The sequence below is a fragment of the Colobus angolensis genome, unplaced genomic scaffold (assembly GCF_000951035.1).
Source record: "Colobus angolensis palliatus isolate OR3802 unplaced genomic scaffold, Cang.pa_1.0 Scaffold24, whole genome shotgun sequence".
Classification (NCBI taxonomy): Eukaryota; Metazoa; Chordata; class Mammalia; order Primates; family Cercopithecidae; genus Colobus; species Colobus angolensis.
Window position 1 is genome coordinate 2,823,601 of NW_012115599.1, and position 20,403 is coordinate 2,844,003.

General features: G+C 51.8%; 2 protein-coding genes across 4 annotated transcripts; one reads left to right on the top strand and one right to left on the bottom strand.

Annotated features, from left to right (window-relative positions):
- The first annotated feature begins 381 nt into the window (after positions 1 to 381).
- TEX261 (testis expressed 261) lies at positions 382 to 9,371 on the top strand. 2 transcript variants are annotated; one of them, XM_011945209.1, is made up of 6 exons: positions 382 to 632; positions 1,529 to 1,608; positions 3,334 to 3,487; positions 5,484 to 5,551; positions 6,282 to 6,384; positions 6,600 to 9,371. In XM_011945209.1, exons 1-6 carry the CDS (start codon positions 563 to 565, stop codon positions 6,713 to 6,715), a joined length of 591 nt encoding a protein of 196 aa, XP_011800599.1. In that variant the 5' UTR covers positions 382 to 562; the 3' UTR covers positions 6,716 to 9,371. The 2 variants fall into 2 exon arrangements, with proteins under 2 accessions (XP_011800599.1, XP_011800598.1); XM_011945208.1 differs by having other exon boundaries at positions 501 to 860; positions 6,600 to 9,370.
- A 441-nt stretch (positions 9,372 to 9,812) lies between these two features.
- On the bottom strand, positions 9,813 to 16,736 carry ANKRD53 (ankyrin repeat domain 53). Of its 2 annotated transcripts, none has more exons than XM_011945210.1 (6): positions 16,372 to 16,736; positions 15,925 to 16,171; positions 15,407 to 15,606; positions 13,179 to 13,343; positions 12,584 to 12,704; positions 9,813 to 10,703 (listed from the first exon to the last, which is right to left on the bottom strand). In XM_011945210.1, exons 1-6 carry the CDS (start codon positions 16,539 to 16,541, stop codon positions 10,014 to 10,016), a joined length of 1,593 nt encoding a protein of 530 aa, XP_011800600.1. In that variant the 5' UTR covers positions 16,542 to 16,736; the 3' UTR covers positions 9,813 to 10,013. The 2 variants fall into 2 exon arrangements, with proteins under 2 accessions (XP_011800600.1, XP_011800601.1); XM_011945211.1 differs by having other exon boundaries at positions 15,925 to 16,069; positions 16,372 to 16,732.
- Between the last annotated feature and the right edge of the window lie 3,667 nt (positions 16,737 to 20,403).

Consider the following 20,403-nt stretch of genomic DNA (forward strand, 5'->3'; position numbering starts at 1 on the left):
GATTTCCAACAAGAACACACCTCGCCTTTATCACAGAGCGTGGCATATATTAGGAATTTCAATAATTTTGTCCCTGTCACCTGCGATAGCAAGAGACAGATTTGTCTGCAACCTGCCGGGAGGCAGGTTCTGGGGAGGTTACTGGGGCGCGGTCGGGCTGCCCTGTCCGGCCCAGGACCACCTCCAGGGTGGTGCGGGAGTGCACAAGGTGGGGCTGGAGGCTGCACTCCGAACCCCAGTATGGGCGCTTGGTCTCCGCCCCTGGGGACCGTCCCGCCTCCCCTCGGCTGCCGCCGTCTGCATTCATTCCGCTCAGAGGAGCGGGGGATCCTGGTGGTCCGAGAACGCGGAGCAGCGGCGGTTGGCCCTCCTCTCCGGAGGGCGGCGCTAGCGCGGGCCTGGCCCCGGGCTGCACTCGAGCCGAGCTCCTCTCGGCGGCGGCGCACCGTCGTCCTGCGGTCCGCGGGGCGGGGGCGCGGCGGCAGCGGCGGGGGCTCTGTGTCGCCGGAGCCGAAGCGCGCAGGCCCGTCCCGGCGGCCAGGGAGCGGGCGGGTGGGGCGCCATGTGGTTTATGTACCTGCTGAGCTGGCTGTCGCTCTTCATCCAGGTGGCCTTCATCACGCTGGCCGTCGGTGAGACTGCAGGACCCCGCCCCGCGCGGGCTCGCGCCTCGGCGTCGGTGCTCGTTGGGGGTCGCATCGCGGGGGTTTCAGAGCCACTCGTGGAGCCATTGCCCGGTGCCTTCGCCGTCCCAATCCCATCCGGTCTGATCCTGCCCCTCCTGTGGAGCCTGGCAGCCCGGCCTGACCGCGGCTTCTTCCAGGTGTCACAAAGTCCGCTCCGGCAGTGCCCGGGAAAGGGTGGCTCGAATGCCCCGCCCGCGCCTGCGGACCACTAACCACTCTTCGCTGGCCTGCGGCGCGGAACTTTTCCCCAACGCCCACCGCCGCCTTTGCGCCTCTGGCCCTTCATACTTGCTGCTCTCTCCACCTTTGACACTTCCCCTCTGGCTAGTTCCCATTTGGCCTCAGTTGAGATGTCATCTTCTCCGGGAAGTCCACAGGGGTTGATGGTCCAGCAGCGCGCTGTCCTTTCCCTAAAGTAGTAGTTCTCACACTGAACTCGTCCGTCTGTCTCCCCCTACTGTTCCCCTTCCCTTTCCTAAGCTGGACCGGGGAGGACCCTTGTCTGTCTTGTTCAGCTGTATCCTCAGCCCAAGGACCTGGCTCATGCCAAGTGCCCAGCAGGTGTTTATTGAATACTCGAAATTCCGTTTTCTGAACCAGAGGTTAGCATTGCACTGAGGCATCAAATGCAGACTTTCATTGATTTTTATGAGATTTCTCCTTAGTTGCCCTTAAAAAGTTTTACTTCTGCAGACTTGGAAGGGCAGCATATGGGATGTTTGGTTTGTTCTTGACCTTCTGGGGTCCATAAAGGGTGGATGGGGACTGGGCTGCAGGGAGAGGGGTGACCAGGATGGTGGGAATGACCCTGGCTGATAGTCTCCCTGCCTCCCACCCTGCAGCGGCTGGACTCTATTACCTGGCAGAACTGATAGAAGAATACACAGTGGCCACCAGCAGGATCATAAAATACATGATCTGGGTAAGTGGCATCTTTCTCCAGGAGTCCTCCTCACTTTTTACCCTGCCTCAAAAGCAGGAAGTGGGGAGAGTTTGGCATGAATGATGAGGCCTGTGTCTCTGCTGGTTCCTGAGCATACACTCTTACCTCCTTGCCCTGAACGCTGTCTTTTGGGTCTGCACTCCTGGGCCCAGATCTTCCCTGGCCTCCTTCCCCAAGTGGCATTGTTTCACTGCAGGCCTTGTCCTCTAGTCCTTAAGGTGACAGCTAAGTGTACGTTCTCTGTTGACAAGACCATGGATTTGACTTTGCTTAGCTGTTTCTTACTGTCTTTAGCCCTTTGCTCTGCTCACAGCATTTAAAACTTAGAGGAGCCATAAGACAGTTTTGAGTATATGTTCATTGCCATCTTTCTAATCGGATCAAGTGATTTGTCCTAAGAGCGGCACAGCTTCGCTGGTCTCGCCCTCCCCTGCTCTCATGGGAGACTTCTCTTACTGAAGACACCGTCCTTGCCACTGATGTCAAAGCCATAGGGGTGACTGCTGGTGGACAGACTTCCTTCAGCTGCAGGAAAGGCTGGGGGTAGCGTGCTATTGGCGGGAAAGCGTCCACAGCCCCTCAGGTTGCCTGGTATCAGCAGCCACTTGCACTCTGGGCATGGCCTGAGGTTGGGAGTTCACAGTGGAGACAAGACTATAGCCCCCAGCTCTGGTCCAGAGGCCCAGCTTGTGGGTGTTGGTGCAGGAATTAGCCCTTCATGCAGCCAACTGTCATTTGCTAAGCACTGACAACTGTAGGTCCTTATAAGTAGTGTTTTTCATACTGTAGGCATGATTCATTATTTGGCTGTATAGTTAATTCAGTAGGTCACAATCAGCATTTTTTGAAAAAAGGAACATAAATAGAATTGAAATTTGAGCTTTGATCATATATATGTATATATGTGTTGGGGTCACAGTGTAAAATGTTTTTCTTTTTCTTTTTTTTTTTTTTTGAGAGATGGAGTTTCGCTCTTATTGCCCAGGCTGCAGTGCAGTGGCGCAATCTCGACTCACCGCAACCTCCGCCTCCTGGGTTCAAGTGATTCTCCTGCCTCAGCCTCCCGAGTACCTGGGATTATAGGCATGTGCCACCATGCCTGACTAATTTTGTATTTTTAGTAGAGACAGGATTTCTCCATGTTGGTCAGGCTGGTCTTGAACTCCCAACTTCAGGTGATCTGCCTGCGCCTTGGCCTCCCAAAGTGCCGGGATTACAGGCATGAGCCACCGCTCCTGGCAAATGTTTTTCTTACTGTGGGTTGCTGTCAAAAAGTTTGAGAAATGGCCTGGGTGCGGTGGCTCACACCTGTAATCCCAGCACTTTGGGAGGCCATCAGAAGTTCGAGACCAGCCTGGCCAACGTGGCGAAACCCGGTCCATACTAAAGACACAAAAATTAGCTGGGCGTGGTGGTGCATGCCTGTAGTCCCAACTACTCAGGAGGCTCAGACAGGATAATTGCTTGAGTCCAGGAGAACGCACCACTGCACTCCAGCCTGGGTGACAGAGTAAGACTCCATCTCAAAAAAAAAAAAAAAAAGTTGTCTTTTGGGAGCAGAGAATCTAGTTGAGGAGGCCAGACCTGTGAAATGAGGAGATTGAAGCATGAACCTAGTACTGCCCAGAGCCGGCTGGGGGTTGGTGAGTCCAGGAAGGTTTCCTGGAAGAAGTGCCCTGCATTGTCTGCCTCTGGTTGTTTCAGTTCTCCACCGCTGTACTGATCGGCCTCTACATCTTTGAGCGCTTCCCCACCGGCATGATTGGAGTGGGCCTATTCACCAACCTCGTCTACTTTGGCCTCCTCCAGACCTTCCCCTTCATCATGCTGACCTCGCCTAACTTCATCCTGTCGTGTGGTGAGAGGGGACAGAGTTGGGGAGGCCCCTGAAGTGGTTGGGTGTGCCCATCTCCGTCCTGGGCACTAAAGGGGATACAGAAACAGGAATCCAACTGTTGAAGTCCTCCAGGAATCCAGGCTAATTGGGAAGATGCGGTTCTTACTGCTGAGGACCCTAGAGCCCACCTTGGCTCTAGTGAATAGAATTTGTTGGGGCTAGAGGCTCAGACAGGGAGGGCTTTCCCAGAGAGGTAAGTTTGAAGGAGAGTTTGGGAAAAAGGAGGTTGTGGATTGGCTGAGGCAGGGCCCCCAACTGAGCAGTTCCAGCCTCAAAAAAACCACTTGGCCAGAAAAAGCTGAAAGCCCTTCCGGTAGGCAGGCAGGCAGGCAGCTCTCCGTCCAGTCCTCTGACCCAAAGTCATGGTTAGGACTGGAGCCTCGTGGGGCTGTGAGCGCCCTGCAGACTCTGGCCTGGTGTGAGCCTCCTGGCAGCTGCAGCTCCTCATCTCATTCTCACTGGTTGCCACTGCCTCGGGCTTGAGCCTGGATGTGGAGGACCCGTCTTCTTGGCGTTGCCCTGCCACCACTTTCTGACCCTGGGGAATCGTTAGCCCTCTCTGGGCCTTAGCTTCTCCATCTGTTCAGAGAGGATGTTTCTGAAAGAACTGTTGGGAGACTCAGTGGACATATAGTAGGTGCGTCTAGATATTTACAGATATTCCTGGAAAAGGCTTCGGAAAGTATTTTGGTTGCCAAGATTACCATTGCTCCTGTTCATCATTACTGGCTACCCTAGCTTTCAGTCAGGGTATCAGATGGAGTTTGGGGTTTTTTTAGAGTGACTTTTCTATTTCTATGAGAGACCCTGGAGAGTGAATATTATCCACACAAAGGGCATATTGTTAAAGCCAAAACTGGTTCCTTCCTTGGATGTTGGTGTGATTTCACCAAAGAATTTGTTCAGCAGAAGTTTGTTTAGGGAGCCCTTCCATGGAGACCAGGTGCCTCTGTCCTAGGGAAGAAGTCCTGCCCCCAGCCCCTCAGCGGCAGACTCCCCTGACTTCATTCCCTTGATCTGTCTTTTGATGCCTAAAAGACTTTTTCCAAAAGATCTTGTGGGCAGCAGGCACTATCCTACCTCCCATTATCTCTTAGCCCTAGAGTGTGGCTAGGCATAGCAGAACTGTAGTCTTTGCCTTAGAATGGGAGAGGCAGGAGAGAACAAAGGAGACATGGGAATTGCTGTGAGGTGTGTATGAGGGGACAGTGAGTTTCAGGCGACATGTTCTTTCTGGTGCCTGCCCTTCACCTCACCATGGGAACAGTCAGGGATGAGTGTCTCTTGAGCAGCCCGTGTCTAGGATATGCACACGTGCCCTCTTTTATAAACTCAGTTGCACACCAAGGAGGGGTGGCTGTGTGTGTGTGTGTGTCCAGAACGTATCAGTTCACACCGGTATGCCTTACCTGGGGACAGGATGGGGAAGGACCCCCTCCCGCAGGATGTTGAGGAACCTGAAGACTGCACCTCAAAGCATCTAGCAAGTCGTGCCCTTTTATTCCTGAGGAGTGAGAGCCTTTTTATTTGAGCAGGACTTCTCCCTGCTGCCCAGTTTGGAGTAGAGCCTCTTAGGGGCATCTAGTCTGCACGCCCATGATTTCTCCCCACGTGTCACTGTGGGAGAGCTTTCTTTAGCACTCACATCCTCTAAAAACGAGGTTCATTATCAAGATACTTTGGATTATGTAACATAGAAGTCTCATTTTTATAACATGCAAAGAGCTTTGTTACCTTCTAATTTTACTTGGAATGCCCTGTGCAGTGGGCAGGTTGAGGCTCATTCTCCCATTGTAGCAGATGGGAAACAGTTCTAGGCAGTAGCCTACTCTGAGTTGAGTGTAAAGTCAGGCCTAAGACTCCATGGAGGCTCCCAACTTCTGAGGGCCTTTTGAAGTTAAAAGTACAGCTTTCTGTTATTCCCTTTAAACTGACTGACTCTTCATTCCCTCAACAGGACTAGTGGTGGTGAATCATTACCTAGCATTTCAGTTTTTTGCAGAAGAATATTATCCCTTCTCAGAGGTAAGAGGTGTCCAGCACATTCAGCTGTTAACAGGGACGGGGTAGTAAAGGGAACTTGCATGGTTTACTTTGTGAACTTAGCTATGATTTGAAACTGAATCTGTTCAAGGATTACATGTTTGAAAAAGACAAAACATAGACGCTTTGAGAAAGCAGTGTGGATGGGGACACAATGTGCCCCTTCGGCCGAGGCGGGGAGGACACTGCTCTTCCTCAGTGAGTCCTTTGGGTCCCCCTGGAGGGGTCATCCTGAGGTCAGGAAGGGGCACTAGGGTGACCTTCTCTGACACAGTTCTTGCAGGGCTGGGATGGACTGCACCCCTGAGCCCCAGCTTTTCTCAGTGGCTGCCAAGGTTTTCTTCTCTCACGATTTCTCCGCACCCTCCTGCTCCAGTTTGAACCTCTGGGAAAAGCAAGGTCACTTCTTTGGGGAGTGTGGGTCAGTCAGTCATGGCTTAGGACTTCGTCTGCGCCCTTCAGTCCAGGGGAGTTACTTGTCCTAGTGACCAAGATGTGGGGCTTATGGCCACATTCAGTCATCTTCAGCCTCCACCTTTCCCCATGGAAGGATTTCCATGTCTGAGGGTGGCGTTCCCTGCTTCCCAGGCCTGGGCCCCCTTTGGAGATCAGGTGTGGCCCTCTGTACACTCTTGACCAACACGCAGTGACCACACCCAGCCCACTCTTGGCACCTCTGGGGCACCCTCTTCTCAGTCTCTCTTGTTGCCAGGTCCTGGCCTATTTCACTTTCTGCCTGTGGATAATTCCGTTTGCGTTTTTTGTGTCACTTTCGGCTGGGGAGAATGTCCTGCCCTCTACCATGCAGCCAGGAGGTGAGAAGGGATTTGTAAGGGGCCAAGGTGGGAGCAAGCCAGCAAGGCCTGGGTTGGCAGGGGTCCACTGAGGGAACCGGAGTCCAGCCCTGTGTTGGAGACACCTGGGCTCGGGGTTGGGAGAGCCATATTCACACACACACTCACACACACTTTCTGTCTCTCTCTCTCTCTCTCTCTCTCACTCACTCATATTCTTGCCTGTGTCTCCACAGATGATGTCGTCTCCAATTATTTCACCAAAGGCAAGCGGGGCAAACGCTTAGGGATCCTGGTTGTCTTCTCCTTCATCAAAGAGGCCATTCTACCCAGTCGTCAGAAGATATACTGACCCCGATGCGGGCAGGATGTGGGGGCAAGATCAGAAGAGTCAGGCCCCTGGGCCTCTATGCCAGGTGGGGACCAGAAGTCAGGAAGGCACCTACCACCTGCCCTGGCTTTTCTCCCCTCAACTCTGAAGCCCCATCCCCACCCTCCTTGGGGGCTCAGCTTGGCTCAGATCTGATGCTGCAAGAGGCTGTAAGCTCAAAGGGCACCAAGGAGGGTGGCAGAGCCAGCCTGCTTAGCCAGGAGGCTGAGATCCCTCAGCCCGCCCCTGTCCCTTCCAAGGTGGGTCAGGAGGTTCTGGCCCAGCTGGGTCAGGCAGGGCAGGGTCTGTGAAGCTGAAGAGCAGATGGTGACAAGTTCTCTGGGCAGGTGGCCATGGGGAGGGGCCATGGCTTGGCATGTCCAACAGAAATAGTTTTTGCTGTTGAACTGTGATTTCTCTCCAAGTACAGATTTCCGTTTGAATAAAGCTTCTAGGTGGCACTGTTTGCCTTAATACCCTGACAGTTCATCTTCCTTTCTTTCTGCTAATCTTCTGCCCTGGACTGGACTCACTTTTCTGCTCCAGGGACTCCTTTTCTGGGTCTGGGTCTTGCCCTTCTGAAGGGACTGTTCTTGTGGCCCTTAATGGGAAGGGGGCAGGGGTGAGGAACTGAGCCTGCTCAAGGAGTGGGAAGTGGGGCTATAGGCAGCCTCTCTGATGCAGTCTCTTCCATCTCTTTCCCCAAGGCTCCGTGACTGTCAAACTGGGAGTAGGAGAGGGGACAATTTAGGACTGGGCTAGATTTTCAGAAGAACATCTACAATATCCTATTTATAAATCTTCCTTTGGGAAAAGGAGTGGTTTCTGGCTGAATACTATCTTAGGCTCAAGGAGAAACGAAATAAAAATTAGCTTCCAGGCAGCCTGTTTTTAAAGAAATGGGACTAATGGGAGAAGCTGTTTGTCACTCTAAGAGCATCCAAGGCCTGGCCCTCTTCTGTGCACTCTTGGCTCCTGGGGAGATATATCTGCCTTCTAAGAAGGCAGGCCAGGTCTTGGGCACAGACCTGCATTTGTTGACCTTATATTCCAACTACAGTGCCTTGCAAGTGCTCAACAGTACATATTGGAATGAAGTCCCCGTGAGAGCCATTTCTGGCCATGTTCTATACCTCAAAGTGAGGCCGGCAGGTACAGAGACAAACTGTACACATGTGATACCTTTAAGCCACTGGAAAAACCCCTGTGCTTGAAAATATTTCCTCTATATCATGCCTGAAGTTCCATCATAGCCCTTCATTTCCTTGGCTTTAGCATTTACCTTCTCTTAAGAATACCAGCTTTCCCCTTTCCCCGAGAGGAAGAGCACATGTTGGTCTTCACTCAGTGTGAACGAGATTGCCAGGCCCTTTTCTCCTATACAGACCAGAATAGACAAGGCAGGGGACACTGGCGGCCTGCGTTATCCTCCCATTGGACTGATAGCTGGCCCTACTCTCCGCCCTCTGCTGCTTGGTTCTTCACCTTGATGATGAGGTGTTCTCCCAGTGTTCTCCCAGAAGTTCTCCCAGAGGTTGCTAAATCCAGCAGACCCCTTTCCTGTCTTACTAGATCTGGGCGGCATTTGACATGGCTGATCACCCCTTGCTTCTTGGATGACACTTCCCTGGCACCTCTGTGGCTAGTTGTCCTCCTGCCTCTCTGGCTGTTCCTTTCAGGCTTCTGTGCAGGCTTCTCCACTTGCCCACGCACAGTAGGGTCTTTCAGGGTTCTGCTGTGGGCTCCCTGGGGAAGCCTATCCATCCGGATGGTTTCAAGGACTGTGAGGAATTTAGTGTTGACCTCCAGCCCCAACATCCTTCCTGATCACCTGAATCACAGTTTTGCTGCCTTTTGTGTGCACAGACAATTCAGGTCCACGGCCCAGATGGTTCTTGCTGTCTTCTGTGAACCTGTCCCTTCTGGGTACTTCCCTTGGCCCCAAGATCACTCAGGAGCCAGACAGGAAACTTCTTCTATTCCTGTTTTCTCTTTCTGCCCACCACATCCAATCTCTCAAAACGGTCAGGTCTACCTTAACATCTTGATTTGAGCCACTCCCACTGTCATCATCTTTCACCTGGATTATCGTGACAGCCTCCTACTGCTTCTCTATCCCGTAGCCAGAGCTGTCTTCCTAAAATGCATTGCATAGTTGATCAAGTCACTCTCTGGCCTAAAACCTTCCATGGCTCCCTGCTGCCCTCAGGATAAAGTCTGGACCCCTCAGCATGGCTTGTGAGACTCATGGTGTCCTGGTCCCTGCTCACCTCTCTGGTCTCATCACTTGTCTTCTTGCATTCTGGGTCCCAGCCTCCTGTATCCAGAGATGCAGTGGCTCTCCCTTGCCACTCTGATTCCTCCTTTCTTTTGGTCACAGAGAAAGGGTACTTTCTCTGTCAAATCTCAACTTAGACTTGACTTCCTCCGAGGAGCTTTGACTATACCCTCTCCTCCTGACCCCCACCTTGGCATACTACACAGATCACTCTGGGCTTACTTGCCTGCCTAATGGTCATCTCCCCACTAGACTGTAAGCTCCTTGAGGGCAAGGATTGTGCTGGAATTTTTGTATTAACAGTGCCTGGCTTGATGCCTGGCACCTAGAAAGCACTCAATAAATGTTTGTTTAATGAATGAATTGTAGTGATGTGTACAAAGGGATACAGGGGAGCCAGTTAACTTCCTGGAGGAAGTACAAGTGCTTTCATAGACTGGGATGGAAACCACACATCCCTCCCCTCCCTGGATGTGCTGCCCATGCCTCCCTGAACTGCTGGGAATAAGAACCTCAGTGGCTGCTGGGAATAAGGATGGCAGCCCAGAGTAGCAGGGAAGCCTGTGCCAGGGGGACATATTAGCTGTCCTCCACCCCATTCTGGGTCTCAGAGCCTGCAGCAGGAAGGGCTTAATCTGAACAAGAAACAGAATTTCCCAGTGGGTCCTTCCATCCTGGAAGCCTGGGCCCTTTGGCGTGGGAGGGCAGTGGGGGTGCCAAAATGTGACAACTTTTACAATGCCAAGGTGAAGGATAGCGACTGACCCCCTACTCTGAACCTAACTTGGATTTCCTGGGGGCGGGGGTGCCAAGAGATTTCTTTGCAGAGTGAAAGGAGGCCTGGGGTCTGGGCTTTTGATTGGGAAGGGGGACTCCTGTCCTCGAGCTTGGGAGTGGGAAGCCCATAGGCACCCTTCCCCCTTTCCTCACCACCCACAATGCGAATCACCACACGTCAGCCTTCACTGGGCTGCCTCAGGGGCAGAGGTAGCAATGATAACTTTATGGGTTGATTTGTGGGGAGGGCAGGGCAGGGAGTCCTTGATGGGATCGCACAGCTGCCAGGAAGGCTTCATCAAACGTGTCACGCAGGTTCATGGCCAGAGTGTCAGTCCAGAAGGTGTCCTCACCCAGGTGCCGCTTCCTGGGCACTTCCCTCATGGTGATGGGGTAAAAGCCCTGGGGCACCTTCATTCTATAGGGCCACACACGTGGGTACAGCATGCGGAGCAGCACCTCAAAAGGCAGCCGCGGCACTGGCGCCACCCAGTGGCCATCCACTGTGTGCAGCCATGCACCGCCGTGCCTGTCTGGCCTCACCTCCAGGAAGCTGCTGAAGTCGTGCTCCGGGCTGGGGTCTGGATGCACGCCCAGGCGGATGCCTTGCGAGTGGCTGATCTGGGTGGTGGGGGGTCTGGCAGGGTTGTTGCTAACATTCCACATCGTGGGCCGCTTGATCGTGGACTTCCTGTAGATGGGCTTGGGCATCTCCGTGGGCTGTGAAATGCGTTGCAGGCGCGCCTCCACGGAGGGGTGGAAGCTCCTGGAACGCTGCGATCCCTGTTGCTCTGGGGTCTTGGAGATGGCGGTGGCCCGGGCTTGCTTGGTATTAGAGACCAGCGAGTGGCCTGGGTGCAGCTTGCCCTGTAGCCACTTTCTGATAGCAGCTTCTCTGAGAATTTTGTGCTCTTTCTGCAACAACAGAGGGTACAAGAGAGTCATGGAGGCCTGCTGCCCTCTGCTTCTGTGCAAGGAGGTCCTGTAGCTTTCGGAAACCACGGTCTGACGGATGAGGGAAACTCTGAGTCTGATGGGAGTAACACCTACCTTACGGAAGCCAGTGTTCCGATGGGGGAGACAACTTTTTCCATAAGGGTGCCCCTGGGCTGAGTGGGGAGACAAAGCATCTCTCCCAAAGGGGAGATCTCCAATCTGATGGGAGAGATATAGCCTCTGCCCTAGGTGAGGCTCCAACTTAACATGGGAGACACAGTCCCTGCCCTAGGGAAAACCTGAAGTCTTACAGAAAGACAAGTCCCCACTTCTCTAAAGGAATCTGCAGTCTGATAGTAGAGACATGTCCTGTCATAAGAGAGTCTCTGGTGTGAAGGGGGAAAAGGCAAATGGGAAGTGCACACTGCATCCTTGACCCTGGAAGGAGAAAGCAGAAAGGACCAGATGGCCTGATGTGGTCACACTTCTTGGAAGTGAGAAGTCATGCAGGGAGGATACAATTGGCTGGCTCTCCAGGCCCGGTGGCAGCGGCTCAATCTAGCTCTCTCCTTGCCTCCACTGGAGCCTTCCATATGTTGTCATAGAACCTCCCCCACCGCCATTGTCTCACTATCTCACTCCCAGACTGTTGCTAAGCAATCAGAGGCTTTGGAGATTGACCCAGCTCCAGGCACAGGCTCTGATTAGACTAAGCCAATCATGATAATTCCATCAGACCTTGCCCCAGACCTAAGTCAGTCAGCATATGGCTTTCCTTTAGTTGTAGCTATAGAAACGAGAATGGACCCTTGATCGAATTGAGGCCATAAGAGATGAGGGGAGATGCAAGGAGCTTCTGGAAAAGGTTAGAGCTACAGAAAATGGACGGGCCTTGCCTCCTCTGGACAGTGTGTGACTCTGAGGACTAGTGACCCTGGCATTAGAGGAGGATAGGGCTGAGAACTGGAGAGAAATGGAGCTGAAACAGACCTGATGTGCTGGAGTCAGCAGCCTCAAAGGCCTCCCCACTTCAGGATTCACTTAAGATTGCCAGTATCTTCTGAGTTTTCTGGGTTTTGCACCCTATATAATTACACCTGCTTAAAATCCCCTTTCTTACCCAGCCAAGGTCCTTCACTGATGTGGGCCCCTGCCAAATCTTGGCAGCCTCCAACTTACATCTGATCCCCAGCTGCTCTGAGTTTTCAGTTCTCTGCATACATTGTGTTCCCAGGTGCCTCTATGCCTTCCTATGCGGCTGCTCCTTATGCCTGGTCAGCACTTCCCTCCTTCTTCATATAGCTAACTGCTGCACATCCTTCAAGACTCCTCTTAAGCATCATGCCTCCTGACACCCTCCTGGACCCTCTTCTCCTTGATGGGGCTGTAACCTGCCTCCTCTGCTAGACTCTAAGCTCCTTGAGCATGGGGACCACATATTGTTCATCTTTGGACCTCAGGGTCTAGTCGGTTCCTAGCACAGAGTGAATGCCCAGTGCTGCTGGAAGGAAGGGTGGATTTTTTTAACCAGAGTGTGAGCTCCAGTTACCGGCAGGGCCTTGGTCTCATTGAAGGTTCTCATCCTGAAAGAGGCAGTGCACTAGGAGGGGCCCGGAAATGCTTGTGAATTTAAGCTTGCTTAAATTGGCTTTCTAACACAGGATAAGACTTTTGACCAAAAGACTGGCTTATTTAAAAGTGGAATTTCAGTCAGAGTACAGGGTGGGAGTACAGGCGAAAGGGTGACTCTTTCAGGGTGGGAGTGCTTCTAGCCACTCTTCCACAGTATGTGGGTCACTGCCCCTCTGGTCACATGCCTGTGTAGCAGCTGGCATCCGGCCCCCCGCTTCCCTGCTTACTTGATACTCAATCAGGTAGTTGTACTCCATGAGGGCCAGCTGGCTCTTGAACGTCTTCATTTTTCTCATCTCACGGGCAAAGTCCTTCTTGTCCTTTTTCCACATGGCATCCTTCAAGAACCTGGTGCCAAGGTCGGGACAGGGGTGTCATCCCACAGTGACAGAGCTTCCACCTGGGCTGGGAAGACTGGCTGCTGCTGAGGGCTTGGATGGGGATGAGGGGAGCGGCCAGAGGGAGATGAGCAAGATGAGCCATCCCCATTGCCTGGGGCCCTCTGGCTCCCTACTTCTTTAGGTGAAAGAGGAAAGTCCTTGATGACATGGTCACCGCCCTCCTGCTGAGGAGCCAGGGGCCCCAGGGCAGGAACGGAGGGCAGTGATCAACCCAGAGGGCAGGGGACCTGGGCAGACTTACCCCCCAGCCTAGGTGATGAGGTGATTGCCTCATCCAAAATATCCTGGGCAGTAGACGCTTCCTCCAGCTGTCTGGCTTCCCAACCCTCCCCTTAAAGGCTCAGCTATGGTGAGGGCCCTAGGGAAAAGGCTGGGGGAGGGGAAGGGGTGGGCAGGCTCTAGGTGGTTCTCACACTCTCACCGGGCACAGGCACGGTGGTTCCATATTTTGCAGAAGTCAATGGGTTTGTAGCCCATGGCATCTTGGGCATGGACGTTGGCGCCACTCTGTACCAGGACCTTCACACAGTCCAGCAGGCCCTCACGGACTGCCAGGTGCAGGGGCGTGGAGCCGTTGCATGTCTGACTGTGGAAGGCCCCGCCAATGGGGATGACAGCAGAAAGGAAAGACAAAGGGCATCTGCCCATCAGATAGATGGACACACCAGTTTCCAAGCTCTGCTCTACCATCTGTCCACTGGGTGACCCTAGCTATGTCTCTCCCTTTCAGCACCTCAATTTCCTTTACTGTAGAGGGAGGAATTGGACTAAGTGAACAGTAAAAATCTGATTTTAGGAGGTATGTGACAGTTAAGAACTGCTGGAAGGAGAGCTGGCTTGGTTCAGAGACCACTAACCTCGTCTACTCTTAAACCAACCAGCCCCCTGCCCTTTCCCTATGTCTCACCAGATTCCTTATGCCCACAAGATTTGCGTGACCTGGGCCTAACCTCCTTGATTCATCCTTTGACCTTGCCCACTCTTTCCCAACACATGATGTTACCTCTACCTGGAACACTTCCCTGGCTCTTTGCATGGCTGGCTCACTCTGTCTTCAGGTTGCAATTTAATGTCACCTCCTTAGAGGTGATTGCTTCATTCAAAATAGATCCTCCCCCTACCTGCTTTACCACCTATCCCATCACCTTGTTAATTTTTTTCATAACCACTTCCCATGCTCTGTCAAGATTTTGTTCATTTATTTGTTTGCTAATTTACTCTCTGCTCCTGCACTAGAATGTCAGCTTCGTGAGGAGAAGGACCATTTCTGTGACTCCAGCGTAGTGCTTGGCACATAGTGCATGCTTGATGCTTTGAATGAATGCAGTCTCCTATATGCCATGCACTTTTCAGTGATCACAGTAGTCCCATGTGATAGACACTGCCATTCTCCCAAGTTTCAGTTGAAGACACTGAGACAGAGGTTCCCAAACTTAGCTGCAAGTTAGAAGCACCTGGGGATCTTTACTGACTTCCAAAGCCCAGGTCACACCACAGACCCATTAAATTATAACCTTTGGATTGCAACATTGGTGTTCATATTTTTTAATTTTAATTTTTTTTTTTTGAGACGGAATCTCACTCTGTCGCCCAGGTTGGAGTGCAGCCACGCAATCTCAGCTCACTGCAAGCTCCGCCTCCCGGGTTCACGTCATTCTCCCACCTAAGCCTCTCGAGTAGCTGGGACAACAGGCACCCACCACCACACCTGGCTAACTTTTGTGTATTTTTAGTAGAGACGCGGTTTCACTGTGTTAGCCAGGATGGTCTCGATCTCCTGACCTCGTGATCCACCCGTCTTGGCCTCCAAAAGTGCTGGGATTACAGGCGTGAGCCACTGCACCTGGCCTAATTTTTTTTATTTTTTATTTTTTGAGACAGGAGTCTTGCTCTATGGCCAGGCTGGAGTGCATTGGTGCAATCTTGGCTCACTGCAACCTCCATCTCCCGGATTCAAGCGATTCTCCTGCCTCAGCCTCCTGAGTAGCTGGGACTACGCCACCACACCACCTGGCCAGGTGTTCATATTTTTTGAGCTCCCTAGGTAATTCCAACGTACTCCTAAGTTTGGGAGCCAAAGCACTGGGTCTTAGAGGTTGAGTGACTTGCCTAAGGTCCCGCTGTCTGCTAGCAAGTTGCAGAGCTGGGATGTAGACTAGGTCTGTTAAAGGCCAATCTCTCTCTCTTTTTTTTTTTTTTTTTTTGAGATGGAGTCTCGCTCTTGTTGCCCAGGCTGAAGTACAGTGGGGCGATCTCGGTTCACCGCAACCTCCACCTCCCAGGTTCAAGCAATTACCTGCCTCAGCCTGCAGAGTAGCTGGGATTACAGGCATGTACCACCACGCCCGGCTAATTTTGTATTTTAGTAGAGACAGGGTTTCTCCATGTTGGTCAGGCTGGTGTCGAACTCCCTACCTCAGGTGATCCGCCCACTTCGGCCTTCCAAAGTGCTGGGATTACAGGCATGAGCCACCGCGCCCGGCTAAAGCCCAGTCTCTACTACACCATGTGGATTCCTGACTGCTTTATATGGGACCCAATCCTTGTCACCTCCAGCAGCCCCTCTGCTTGTCCTGCATGGATTTGCCTGCCTGGAGGTGGGGCTGTGCCCGTGCCTGAAGCCTCCCTCCTGAAGCAGGCTGGACTCACGCATTGAGGGCTGCGCCTTTCTCCAGCAGGTAGTAGATGCAGGGGAGGGCCACGGTGGTGTTGTCCCTGTGGATGACGAGGTGCAGGGGGGTCTGGCTATTGTTGGTCAGCAGGTTCACGGGAAACTTGTACTCCTCTACCAGGACCTGCAGGCATGCAAGCTTGCCCCGTTGGGCTGCGAAGTGGATGGCAGTGAAGCCCTGTGAGGTCCAGAGCAGGCAGGATGAGGCTGAGTGGGATTGAGGTCCCAGGGTCCACAATTTATATAAATTTATTGGGGTTACCTTCACTGTCTTTCCCTTGTCCCCAGGAATGCTCACATCCTTTTGTTAATTAACCAGTGTGTGTTCATCAGCCCACCCAACCTCCCTGCCCCCAAAATGGTCCTTCCACAGCCAGAAGATGAGTTAAATTAGGAGGCTCTACCCAGAAAAGGACATCTTCTTCTCCAGGTGACCACTCTGAGCAGGGTAGCAGGAGAGGGACCTCAGTCTTTGCCACCACACTCAAGACCTTACCTTGTAGTCGGTGGGGATTTCCCTGAGGCTCTGGTTCAGACAGAACCGCAGCCATTCCACGTTGCCCACAGCCGCCGCGAACAACTGGTAGTAGCTCCAGATCGCCGTCTGGTCGATCGTGGTCTGGTCGGACTCCTTGCTGGGGCTGGGATCAGCGTGGGGCGCGGTGAGCGAGGCAGGGCGGCGTGGCATGGCGAGGGCAGTCGCCTGCGCACAGAGGTGGTCGGCGAGGTCGGGCAGGGGCTGGCTGGTAGGAGGGGCAGTGGGGAAGCGACTCTGGGCCATGGCCCGGGCACCTCTCGGGAGGCGATCCCTGGCCCCCGCCTGGCTCTCCGGGCTTCTCCGGCCGCAGCCTCGGCCCCAGCCCGCTCCAGGCCCTGCCCACCAGGGAGGCGCTGGGCCGGGTTCTTGCGCCTCACAGCCCGGACACCTTCTCCCGCTACCCACCTGGGCTGCTTGGACTCCGCATCAGTCCAGGTGGCCTTCAAGGAGACTTTGTTCGCCCGCTGCATGGAGCCACGTGGAGCTGGCTGCGGCCGAGCACCTCTCCCTTCTCCCCTTTCTGAGTGCCAGCTTCTTGAGCCCGCCCGCCGAGCGGTGCTGCCCGCGGAGGCCATCGCGGGGCTGGAACTCCGACCCGGGCCAGGCGGGCTGCTCACCCACCTGCCGGCGCCCCGTCCCCGGGGGCGGCTTCTCGCCCGCTGGCCGCAGTTTCCCTTCCAGGCCGCTAGGGTTCGGCCGCCTCTCTAGCTAGAGGAGCAGAGCCCGGGCGCCTCCGGGGACCCTGCCCGCCTGCCGCTCCCCACCCGCCGCTCTGCTCCCGGCCTGAGCCAAAACCCCCACCCAACCTCCCAGTCCTGCTGCCCGGGAAACTCAGCATCAAACACACAAACAACAAAGACACTTAGCTTTTGTTTCCGATTATCAAACTCATAAGTAGAAAACAGAAATATTCAATGTGGAAATTAAAAATTACCATTCCACCACCCACAGAAATCATGGTTTATTGCAATATATATGCATATCATGACTATTTTTTGTATCTCTTTTCGTTTATTAATAGCATTATATTATGAGCTAGCGCCCATTGTCACTCCACATACTAAATGTACATTATGATGCAACCACAGCCCAGCATCATAATGGATGTGCCATTGTTTCACATGAGCTGCCGGGAATGAAATGGCTTAACTCTGGTTGTTTTCTTAGAGTGGATTCCTGGGAGTCGAATCACTAGGTGAAAGGGAATGAATATTTTTCAGCTGTCAATATGGGATTGCAGACTGCCTTCCAGGAAGGTTATATATTCACTTCCACTTCCAACTGCAGTGAAGCGGGTGCGCGTCACATCAGCAGTGTGGCTTTGGGCAAGTTACCTGACTTAGTTTCTATAGCAGCAAAATGGGGATAATAGCACCTAGTTTACAAGGAATGAAGGAATGCAAACAATGAGAACGGTGCTAGCAGAGAAGCGCTACCTGTAAATCTGCTATTACCCAAAGAGGAACTATTCAAACAATTGCTAGCATCGGATATTAGGATTTTAAGTAAATGTTCACTAATTTGGTAGTGGCAAATGATGTTCTAGTGTGGCTCTTTGATTACCAACAAGGGTTAAACATTTAATTATCAGTGGTTTTGTCTTCTAGGAATTCTTTTACTTACATGGTTCTTTGAGGGCCTTAATGTGTTTCTTATTGATCTGTAAAACTTATTAGCATAGTGACCCTTTATGTATGTTATATTTGTTGTCAATATTTTCCTTAGTTTGCCTTTTGACTTTTTAGAATACATAGTAGCCAAGCAATAACTGTTGCTTGAATCAGTGTTGTCTTACTGAGCCATCCACATTCTCATCCCTTCTCAACAGGAATGACCCCAAGTTTATCAGAAGGCTCCTGTGGCTCCAGGGTCAACTCTGGGCATATCTGACTCCATCCCTACCACAGTCTGTCCTCTGTACCCCAACATTCCATGTATTTCCCCTAAGAAAAGGATAGAAGGCCCCCTAAGACCACAGTGACCTGCAGAGAGGGACAAGGATACAGATTATCCACCCAGAAGCACCTTTCTCACTTTCCAGGGAACTGCCTTCTGAGAGCCCAACCCCAGTAGCCAGGACTCAGCACACCTGCCAAACACCTTCAAAACTAGCAAATCACGCTGGCTATCTGTCCCAGGTAGGGCCTTAGCAACTGGCTTCAAGTTGAGATAAAGTGACAATGCTTTTCAGGGATAAAGTTTGAGGATTTCCTGGGCTATTGTTGCTTCTGGGGTGTTAGGATTCTAATAATGACAACAGGACCCTGTGTATGTGGTGGGGTTGGAGAGAGTATCTCAGTACCTCTCCAAGTTCCTCCTCACTATCTTGACCTGTGGTATCTTACATCTCTGTACCAGTGTTTTGCAACCCTGGCTGTACAAACACCAATGCAGGGGACTTACCCCTAAAGATTCCGATTAATTCATCTGGTTTGGGGCCTGGGCGATGGTATTTGTAAAGTTCTCCAGGTGATTCTCGTGTGTAACCAGGGTTGAGAAGCACTTTGAGGCCTTTCTGCCTCAGTCCTCTTTCTAGGGAGGCAAGAGGCTGCAAGTGATTTTGAGGGAGAAGGGTCAATAGAGTAAGGGAGGAAGATACACGAAACTAGGAGAGTCTCTGGGAGGAGAGAATGTGTCATCCTAAAAACCCCTTGGCCACAGCCATGCAGCTGGGCAAACATAACGCCTGGTGGAACAACAGAAGCTGGACCATGAGAAGGGCAGACAGCAGAAAATGCCCAGAGAAAGGTTCAATTTCTTCTTTAGAAGGTGATAGTAAGGGTATGGCTCCAGAGTAACTGGTTCTACAGCTCCAGGCAAGGGAGATGGAAGGCTGAGGGGAGCAGGCCCATCAGGGAGAAGTGGAGGGAGCATCTAGAGAGGCGCTGTCTGCACACTTCAGGGCCAGTGCCCAAGGCCAGATGCTTCCCATCTATTCTCTAAACCACCCCAGGATCCTCTTGAAAGTTAAGCTAGTTTTGATTGAGCTTCTGTCACTTTCAACTGAAGCCTGACTAGTAAAATCTCCTGAGGTTAAAGCCTCTATTGGGTAAAAGAATTAGGACCTGTGGGATAGTCCCAGAAAAGAGCTGTGTGGACTAGGGCACTGTGAAGACCCAGGGGACATTGGAACCTGGCCCTGTGCTGTCTTCCAGGAGGAGGAGTGGTATACCTCAGAGAAATGGCCAGGTACATGAAACTAACTAATTATGCTTGGAGTGCTGAGATCCATTTGTTTGAGCAGGGACACACCCTAAGTCAGGCCTAGGCTGTGGAAGCTGACACTTTTCACTGTGGCCAGGCAGCATGCTCGCCCATGGATGGGAGTAGGGTGGGGGAACATGGCTGTGAGAATTGGGAGTCCTCCAGTAGTGAGTCTGGGTTCTGGCTGTGGTGGTAATGGGGTAGGAAACAGGACTTTCAGGACGGCACCCTGGAGTATCTATTTGGAAGGAAGTAGATAATGCTTTTGGGGGAGAAAGAAAAATTTGAAAGACAGGTTCTAACAGGTGGGAGAGGGATTCTCTGCCTCTTGGGACCAGATTTGGAGGAAGGCAGGTATCTGGGTGCCCACTACATTGTAGGGGTGGGGAGGTCTGCTCAGGACAGGAACCCTTAAGAGCAAGTCATACCCCTTAAATCAGATTTACATTGAAGGGGAAAAGGACTTCACTATGAGAGCCTATCCAAGTCCCTAAACAAATAAACAGGCAAACAACAAAAAACAAGCCCGAGAGGGGGGAAGGGAAATCAGAATTCAGAGTTACTACAACATATTTCCTAAAAAGTTTAATTTTCAACAAAAAACTATGAGATATACAAACAAACAGGAAAGTATGACCCATACATAGGGGAAAAAAGCAGACAACAGAAACTGCCTATGAAAGAGGCCAGATATCAGATTTAACAGACCAAGACTTCAAAGCAGCCGTTATAACTATGTGTGTTAAAAAAAAAAAAAGTAGAAAAAGTTATGGTGGCAATTTCTGAACAAATAGAAACTATCGATAAGATAAACCATTAAAAATAATCCAATGAATTCTGGAATTGCAGAGGATAATAATTGAAATGAAAAATTCACTAGAGAGGAACAATAGTGGATTTGAACTTGCAGAAGAAAGGATCAGCAAACTTGAAGATAGGGAGTAGAGATCATGCAATCCAAAGAGCAAAGAGAAAAAAGAATGAAGGAAAACAGAGCCTCAGAAAAAGCCGGGGGGCACCATTAGGCATACCAATGTACTCATAATGGGAATTCCAGAAGGAGAGGTGAGAGAAAAGAGCACAGAAAGTAATTGAAGAGGCAATGGCTGAAAATTAGCCAAGTTTGATGAAAAAGATTAATCTACAGATTTAAGAAGCTCAGCAAACTCCAAGTAAGTTAAACACAAATATATCTACACGTAAGCTCATCATACTAAAAATGCTGAGAGACAA

Excerpts from the sequence above, each read along its gene's own strand:
- ANKRD53 (XM_011945210.1), bottom strand. The coding sequence starts at position 16,541 with ATGGCCTCCGCGGGCAGCACCGCTCGGCGGGCGGGCTCAAGAAGCTGG. Across the intron at positions 15,607-15,924 it reads AAATCCCCACCGACTACAAG|GGCTTCACTGCCATCCACTT; the intron begins GTAAGGTCTTGA and ends TGGACCTCACAG. Across the intron at positions 13,344-15,406 it reads AAAGGCGCAGCCCTCAATGC|TCAGACATGCAACGGCTCCA; the intron begins GTGAGTCCAGCC and ends GGCCTTCCACAG.
- TEX261 (XM_011945208.1), top strand. The coding sequence starts at position 563 with ATGTGGTTTATGTACCTGCTGAGCTGGCTGTCGCTCTTCATCCAGGTG. Across the intron at positions 1,609-3,333 it reads TCATAAAATACATGATCTGG|TTCTCCACCGCTGTACTGAT; the intron begins GTAAGTGGCATC and ends TGGTTGTTTCAG. Across the intron at positions 3,488-5,483 it reads TAACTTCATCCTGTCGTGTG|GACTAGTGGTGGTGAATCAT; the intron begins GTGAGAGGGGAC and ends TTCCCTCAACAG.